This window comes from Lampetra fluviatilis, chromosome 7 (genome assembly GCF_964198595.1).
Source record: "Lampetra fluviatilis chromosome 7, kcLamFluv1.1, whole genome shotgun sequence".
Classification (NCBI taxonomy): domain Eukaryota; kingdom Metazoa; phylum Chordata; class Hyperoartia; order Petromyzontiformes; family Petromyzontidae; genus Lampetra; species Lampetra fluviatilis.
The window spans coordinates 3265520-3274463 of NC_136281.1; the positions used below are offsets into that span (position 1 = coordinate 3265520).

The window sequence follows — 8944 nt, forward strand, 5'->3', positions numbered from 1 at the left end:
AAATAAATGAAACTGACTGGCGGCTGGGGCTGAGAGTGGATTTGCACGACGGAGCCCGACGTGTCGCCGTTCCAGCGATGACTTTTCCTCCCCATTATCGACTGCACTGCAGTAAAATCTTGTTGCTACTGCCGATGCTGTTGTGACAATTACCACCGAGCCACGAGTACCGCAGACCCACGTTATGGTGGCGAATCAATTGGCTGGGGAAAGCGTTCTCTGTATCAGCAATCGACTGCTTCGTGTTTTGCATGAAAATGCAATGCACTCGATACATTTCCGTCCGTGTCGCCACATTTACAAATATGTCCCTAAGTTTAGAGTACTGTATATACAACTATTTGAATTCATACCGCGTCTAAATTTCGCCGCATCTAAACGTTACACGCTGTGCAGAGACAATGGAAATTGTTATTATATAGAGGCAGTCCACAATAGGTAGAGGGGGAGAAAGGAAGAGTCGGTAATTTCACACAAAGTAACTGACGCAACCAACCACCGTACAAACAGCGAAGCTTAGGGCATTTAGTTAGTTGCATAAACATCCGAAGTGGTTTTTTATCTCTCCATAATTACCCCCCCCCCCCGATTTATAAGGCTTTTAATGACAAACGAGGATACATTTACACGATAGGAGTTTAATGCAACCGGCTGCAGACCCTTTGAGATGCCCCCCGGTAAACCAGAGTTATGTTGTGGGAATTACCAGCATACAAAAAACAAGCATCACCCTAAAATGGCAAAGCCTAAATTTAATCACTTGAAGCCATCTGGCGATATTACCATCTACACTGTGGTTTACCCTCAGTTTTAAGTTTACCTATGGCTGTATGGCCTGCCTGACCTCTTGAGGTCCAGTGGCATTATGGCGACGTAACCGAGCCCAGAGCCACCCTTCTTGCTGTGCCATTACTCTGAGTGGTGGCTCTTCTCGTGCACATTTTATTACAGCCACTGTCATTCAAGGTAATCCTCTTCCATCTGAGAATCCCACCTCTACAAACGCTGCACATTTTTGTTGACGGCAATTTGTGTGTGTATATATAGTATATTGCTTAATAGACGTGTGAATTCCAGGCAACAAGTGTGTGCATTGCGTTGGTGTTTTAGAAACTTGAGGTTGATTTTTTCCAATTCAGTAGCAACTCAGTGTACAACATGCATGTGTGTTATTGTAAACCAACAAAGCCACCCTGTGAAGTACAATCATTGGAGGCTGAGGCCTCGAGTAATATATTTGCTTTGGAGCACAGAACGTGTGAAAGAAACATTAATGCTTATGAAATGTTTTTGGGGCAGTGTTCTACCGAATTTTCATGTAAGCTCGTTGGAGTAGGGACCCGCTGCATCATGTTTGTTTTTGTTGCAAAGATTGCTGTAGATTCATTTCAAATTTAATATAATTGAGAAGAGCGTTGGAATTTAAAAACACTATACAGTAGTCATGTTGTTGAAGTGCTTGAAAGTCTGACATTTGCAGCACGAGGCACTTTGGACATTGCGGTCGACTGGTCACGTATTTATCACAAAAGAAAGCAATGCCTGGTGAGGTCATATAAGGTCTGTAGATTCATATCTCGGTTCAATACAAAAACATTTTTTTACCAGATATTCCTAGTGACAAAACTGTGATTGTCGTCCTATATGTGTAGTACAACTGGGGATATGGTTGTATGATGTGTACTCCATCACCTGGGAACGTGAGGGGCCCTCCAGTGTCATCATTGCACCCCAGGCCTGAAGATACTTAATGTCCATTGTTTGGCATTTACTGCTTTGTGAGAAGCATTTTATTGTAAATCAGCCAGCATGTGGCGAGGTGAGTGACAAGTAGGGGAGCCATGGCAGCGATTGCGAAATGCTCAATACACTCGAGCATCTGGCCTCTTGTTTTGATGCACTGTGAGCAACATGCCCTTTCTCCAACATTTCCCCGCGTGTTCCCCAAATCTCACCGCGCTCTGATGCATATTATCCCATCTCCTTGAATCAAACCTGCACGTTTGATTTCATAGCACAAAATTGTGTGCGCTTCCTGTATGTGCATTGGCGCGCACACGTGGCGCAATGCACGGGTTAACAATTATTAACGCTCGCTGCATGCAACTCGGAGGGCGGATTTCTCCCCTGTATAGCTGAGTGCGCTTTGATTCACGTGTAGCTTGACGCACGTGCGTGCATCACGTCCAGGGAGACACGGATGCTCCGTGTATGTGGGGCTTAAAGGCTGTCTCGCTCTATGCGGCGGTCTGGGGTTTCCTTTTCGAATGGTGGCTATGAACCCATCAATTGAGCTCAATTCAAAGCTACGTGGCTAAGATCTAGATTTGAATTTCTTGGCTGTGGTTTTCCCACCTGATGTTGATTGCTTGTGTTGCGATCGAAACGTCGTGATTTATTTTATTTTATACCTACGTGACTTTACCGAAAGAACCAAAGAGTACTATGTGGCTAAGGCTAGTGGAGGGTATTGTAAGACATGTACAAGGTCTAGGCTCCCATTCTTCATCAGCCCACATTGACGAGCGTGAAGTATGGTCAAACAACCTCCATGACTGAAATGTGTAGTGAGAAGAGGCCTTCACTCAGCAGTGGATGGAATGAGTAGGATAATAATCAGCATCTGGAGGAATGGTTTTACCTAGCTTTACGTGGAAATGTTTATGTAAATCTGGTAAGCTAAATTGGCCTAAACGCTTTCCAACTGAGGTTGAAAGCGTTTTTGGGTCAAATGCATTATTTGGTGATGATATTGCTGCTTTGGCATTGGTGCACAGTTAACAAAACAAAATCTCAACAAGTTAGTCAATAACACTGCGGCCTAAAAAATCAAAGTAGACAGTATAATATATGCGACTTTTGGGTAATGGAACGTCTTCAGAGTACATTTCTGGCATGTGCTCTGTGAAGAAGGCCCATTGGCAGAAACGCTGCATATTATATACCATACTTAACATTTAAAGGCAGTGCAACTGACAAATGTGTGCGTTCATTTTTTTTAATGAAGTAGTATTGCCTCCCCTGTTCATAATGGGAGAAGCACGAGAGCTCTTGTAAAAAAACATCCAAGATTAAGAAACTTTAGCGTAAAGTCGCGTCGCAATTAGGGAATCGCCCTGGTGATTAGGCAACAGTTTGCCCACAACTCTTTGAGACATAACCTCCAGCAAATCAAGTGGTATGGCAAATGCATGCAAATCTGCAGCCGTATGTTGCATGGGCAATGCGATAAGCATGGTTTTTCCTCTTCTGCGATTGCGATACCATGATTCCATTTCTGTTCCCATTATATAGTTTGTACTGTAGAGTCAGTCTTATTGTTTCACTTTGATACATTTTACCTGTACGAAATAAACGCCCCGAATTTTAAATATCTAAACGTAAAATAATAAATTATTACGATTCGTAATAGTGACATATAATCCCATCCACGAATAGGTGTCTGCTCACTCTCCGAATAGAAACCTGCATTTATATTATTAACATCATTTTTCTGCTATAAATTTCCACATGATAAACCACTTTGTTTAGCTATCATTTCTGATGAGGTCGCTTCTCAAACATAAGTTAATTGCTCAGTGTGATGTACCTGGTAAGATTTTTTTAAACGTTTCGTTTTATTTGTATGTTTTGCAAGTGATTCGTTTACCTTTCCTAAAGATTACATTCCTATCATGGTTTTTTTTTATTATTTGTTGTTATAACGTTCTGACTAGCCCCGACCGGACATCCGTAAAAAAAAAGCTTCATAGCTCATCGAATTCCTCCAGTGTAAATAAATTATCTAATTATGATAAGAGCTGGCAAGTAAAAACATTGTATAGTTTTATTTGTTTATATTTTTTAATAATTAGTTTACCTTTCCTATACTTTACACTCCTATAGTGTTTTTGTATTGTTTATCATAACGTTCGGACCCGCCCCGACCGGACATCTGTAAAAACAAAAAAAGCTTCATAGCTCATCGGATTTCCTCCTGCAGCCTCAACATTCTGAACAAAGCTGCTGGGTCACGTGGCGCGCACGCGAGCGTGGGGGCGGGGCGAGACAGGGGAAGCTGGCGCGGTCACGTGGGCTCGCGCGCGTGACCCGGAAGCGGAAATCCCCCGCCAACCCCTCCCCTCTCCACACATCCAGCTGGGACCATGGAGGCGCTTCCTGATCCGCTCTCTGCTACGCGCGTCGGGTTCGTGTGCTCCCCCCTCGCCACCCACAACGCGTGCACCTGGTTTGCGAACACCCTCTCGCGTGTGTGTGTTTGTGTTGTAGATGTTGTGTTGGCACAGTAGGGGGCACAGGTGGTGCATCAGCCAGTCATCTCGGGCATCTCAGTCGGTCGACCCGTGGCACCTGGGTCTGACCCGTGACCTCCTGCCAGCGGGCGTTCGACACTTCACGTGGCCTCAAGGTGCACATGGCCTGGCACAAGCGTCGTGGTGACGTCACCGCCACTTAGTCGCGAATGGCGGTTGTTGTTGGTGTTGTGTACATTGTAGGGAGCGGTAGTGTCGCGGTCAGCGTGCTGCACTACGAACCCGCGATTCCCCGCTCACGGCGAACACCGGTGACGATTATTTGCAACCGGTCCTGGGCATCCCCTTAGGTCGACTCGGCCTCAAATTAGTAACCTGGTGCGTTGTGCACTGGGAGAAACAAAGGCGGTCGGGTGTGGTGCTGGCCACACACCCCCTCGTGTGCCGTTCCGGCCTTCATAGGTGCTCGCTAACAGCACTTGCACCGACAGTCTGTTAAGGCTATACGGGGGATCTTTGTCTTTATATTTGTTGTACTGTATATGCTGCCGTGTGTTGATCGTCTTTCGCGCCGTACGAAAGAGCCACCCGTTGCTAATCGGGAGGCGCGTGAGAAGGACGACGAACTAAACACTAAACAGCAGTTCTAAAGAGATGAGTCTACGACCGACAGGATGTCCCATAAGTCTGGAATCATAGGAAAAAAGACAGCTGTGGTGCATGCAGTCTGTTAAAATTCAACAGAGAATAATGATCTGGCCTTGTTATTCCTTACTCATAGGCATATTGGACCTGCAGAAACAAAAAAATATGAATAAGTTATTTTCCCATCATGATTTTAGAATTATAGGCCACACTGTAGATTTAAAAGTGCATTGCTTCCAGTGGCTTCATCGTGCGTGCACTTGTGTGTGTACACTGCAATAGTGTGCGCGCACGTATGTGTGCACGCGTGTATGTCTGTCTACTCGTGTGTGTGTGTGTGCGTACTCTTGTGTATACGCCCGTGCGCGCACGTATGTGTACGCAAGCGTTTGTGTGTATACTGTACTCATGTCTGTCTACACGTGTATGTGTGTAGCCTGTGTGGACGTGTCTATACACGCGTGTGTTTTTAAACGTGTGTGTGGTCTATAAGTTATCGCTCACAACACTCGCCACAACCCTATTAAGGCTGTACAGCGGATCATTTTAGTATCGCGGTCTTTGGCTGTGTCTTTTGTGTGTGTGTATTTGTGCGTTGCTGTGTATGTGCGAAAACTATTCGTGTGCAGTGATAATGATCCCAGCCACGATGGTTCCACTCCCAACGATGGATTGCACTGACACTGGGCGTGGTGGTGCCACACTTGCCACTACATGTTTGTAATACCTCCACAGCTCATTGGAGCAAGGATCGCCGTGATTTTTTTTAAACAGGTTTGCTTCTTGTGCTGCCCGTGCGCTGGTAGTGAGGTGGCGGTGGGCGGGGGAGGTGGTCCTGACATGGCCTCTGGGCCTTGAAGCTTCACTGCTAAGATGCAGGGGGCCCACGTCACACGGGAGACTCCCAGTGCCTTCCTCACTGGCCATGACTCAACGCGTTAACTTTTATTTTGGCGCGTTTAGACAACGATAACGAGCAGCGTTGTTAAGTGATCGTATGTGTGTGAATTGTGCCGGCTCTCGCAGATCCTTCGCGTATCTCACTGTGAAGGACCGCCTGCCCAAAATCCTCACGCAAATTATCGACAGACTCCATCGGAGCCGCGCGAAGTTCCATGAGAAGCATGGCGAGGTGTTGTATGAGCAGTGTGTTTTTTTGTCCATGTGTTGCCACTAGTGTTTCTTGGTATTGCCACGGTCGTTATAGTTTTTAATTAATCTACATTCTAAAACAGCAATTCCATGTCATTATATTGAGTCACGAGGGCATCACATGGTGACCGAGGTCAAAGTCTGCTTTACGCAACAATATGTCACGGGGTAATTCGCTGTAAACTGCATATTAGGCAATAATGCACGAACGTTGACATTTTTTAAACAGATTAAAGAAGCGACCGGAGGTTAAACCTATTATAATTTTCAAATAATTTGACATTTTATATAAAACTTATAACTGAATAACATATAAAATGTACCAAAACAGTTTTACTCTGGTGTATTTCCACACATTTTAGAAGTATACCTTGGTTTTACAAATGCCATGTATACATTGGCATATTAGACATGGTTAATCTTTTTAATCAAATGCCCTCTATGCATCATTGGTATAATGTTTTCTCTGGTAGGAAGGAAGCGAGGCTGACAAGAAGATCATATCACTTCTTTCCAAACTACGTAACGAGCTTCTTACAGACAAGCCTATTACACCCTTGACCGATGGGCGACCTGATGTGGGCGAGTGGAATGCATACCTAGAGGCACAACGGTCCCTCACAGCAATGCCTAGCTGGTTTACCTCGGCATGGCTTTACGTGGAGTGCTACATGTACCGCAGAGTTCAAGAAGCCGTGGCACTTTGGTAAGGATTTTAACTTGAGCAAAATCTTAAGCATGATTCTGATTTTTAAAAAGTGCATTAGCATGACATTTCATGTGATTTGTAAACGTGAAAATATATTTTCTTCACAGCCCACCGCTCAATGATCATGATGTATTCAGTGAGCTCAAAGAGAAGAGCTTTTTTGATTCTCAGAAAGCAATCATTTCATTATGTGATCATCTTGGTGAAGTTCTAAATAAAATATCTGGATTGAATAAGGATGAAGTGAAGAAAGAATTTCAACAACTACTGCAGGTCTGTTGCAATTTTTATTTTAAAAACAAAACTGCGTAATCTGAGCGTAATTAATGTATACGTTTGATATATAGCAGTACATATTGACAGTTGAGTCCATGTGTAAATTTGTAAACATGTGTTAATACATTTGAATGTTGTATTGCTAGGTTTGCTTGTGGGGCAACAAGTGTGACCTCTCAATATCGGCTGGAAGAGACAACCCCCAAAAAGCAAGCCCACTGACTGGCTTAAATGATCTGAAGGCCAAAATCCTTATTGATGACACAGAAGCTGTGTGGGCCACACTAGAAGATAAACTCAAAAAGAACCCAAGCAGCACACAATGCTTTAGGCTAGACATTGTTTTGGATAATGCAGGCTTTGAGCTTTTCACTGATTTAGTATTGGCAGAATTCTTGCTAGCTTCCAAACTTGTGGATCAAATACACTTTCATGGGAAGTGTATGCCATGGTTCATTTCTGATGTCACCAAAGAAGACGTAAATTTTACTGTCCACCTCTTGATGGCAAGCAATCACCGTTGGTCTTCCAAGCTAGGAGCTGCATGGCGTAGTCATCTGAAGGATGGCTCTTGGGTATACCATGACCACATGTTTTGGACATTGCCGCACGAGTACTGCAGCATGGAGGCCATCGCACCAGACTTGTACGCGGAGCTACAGCGATCCAACCTCATCCTTTTCAAAGGCGACCTCAACTATCGCAAACTAACAGGGGATCGGCAATGGGATCACACAACAGCATTTGAGACGGCTTTGCAGGGGTTCCATCCATCAGCGCTTTGCAGTCTGCGTGCACTGAAGGCAGACTTGCAGGTTGGGCTGCAGCCTGGGATGGCTGAAACGCTCACTGCTGCAGACCCTGACTGGATGGTGTCAGGAGAATATGCTGTAATACAGTTCTCTGATGCAAAGCAGTGATTTTTTTTGTGCAAAGTTACAAACCAAATGTTCACGCTTCATTTATGATTTAAATTTGAGCAATAAATCTATGGGCTATGACGTCATCCAAAGGTTACCACTAAACTAATGACTTATGTGTGATCTGCCTTTAAACCTAGCAGTGCATGTTTACGAAATTAACTGAATTTCAGTTATAGCCATAGAATACCATCTGTAATTGTATAATTGCGTGAATAGTGAAGCTTCTAAGTTTATGAGAATAGTGGCAAATATGTTCCTATTTTTGAATGAAGTATTTGATTTACATATCTCATGGTCAATTTGCATATCATTACACTGAGCAAAGTTTTTCAATCAATCTCTTGCACATTTTGAGATATGTCTTTAAAGAAAAACCACTTGAGTAGATGGATTGTGGAATACTGTAGATTTTATTCCAGCCAAAATGGGTATTCATTTCAATCTGTGATCCATTACAGTATTAGGATCGATGCACTTTTATGATTTCTGTCACACGATTGTCAATATTTGACATGCAAAATGTGATGCACGTTGTTTTGAAACTGGAATGGTTGTCAGATTAAATTTATACAAGTTACACTATCCAATTGTGAAGTGTGATCATTCATCGTGATTGTGGACATATCACTGGGATTGATGTTGACGTATAATGCTACTTGCATTTGTATGTACAGCATGTTGAACGCAGCCAACCGTGATAATTAGAGGTGCGTGGGTGCTAATCGTAGGTGGAGGGGTGTGATAAACACAGGCGCGTGTGATGTCTGCAATGGCAATGTGTGGTGTGTATAATGAGTAGTGAAAGTTGTGTTTATTGGAAACATTTCCTAGAGATGATACCATGGAGATGTGCAGTGCTCCGTTGTACAAATATCTCCACGTACCTAAACAGGAATAACTCGTGTATTGTGTGAAATAGTGGATGCTATAGAATTGTTTTTGCAAAACCTACTTCCATACAACGAGCATTTGTCACTTCGATACAC

The 8944-nt window shown here is 43.7% G+C and overlaps 1 protein-coding gene across 1 annotated transcript; it reads left to right on the forward strand.

Moving 5' to 3' along the window:
* The first annotated feature begins 4120 nt into the window (after positions 1 to 4120).
* DCPH1 (damage control phosphatase 1) lies at positions 4121 to 8540 on the forward strand. Its single transcript, XM_078858181.1, has 5 exons — positions 4121 to 4186; positions 5925 to 6030; positions 6524 to 6756; positions 6867 to 7032; positions 7182 to 8540. Exons 1-5 carry the CDS (start codon positions 4146 to 4148, stop codon positions 7953 to 7955), a joined length of 1320 nt encoding a protein of 439 aa, XP_078714307.1. The 5' UTR covers positions 4121 to 4145; the 3' UTR covers positions 7956 to 8540.
* Positions 8541 to 8944: the final 404 nt, after the last annotated feature.

Bases quoted from the DNA above. Each gene is read 5' to 3' on its own strand.
- DCPH1 (XM_078858181.1), top strand. From the start codon at position 4,146: ATGGAGGCGCTTCCTGATCCGCTCTCTGCTACGCGCGTCGG. The intron at 6,031-6,523 runs GTGTTGTATGAG...TTTCTCTGGTAG, and splicing joins TCCATGAGAAGCATGGCGAG to GAAGGAAGCGAGGCTGACAA. The intron at 6,757-6,866 runs GTAAGGATTTTA...TTTTCTTCACAG, and splicing joins CAAGAAGCCGTGGCACTTTG to CCCACCGCTCAATGATCATG.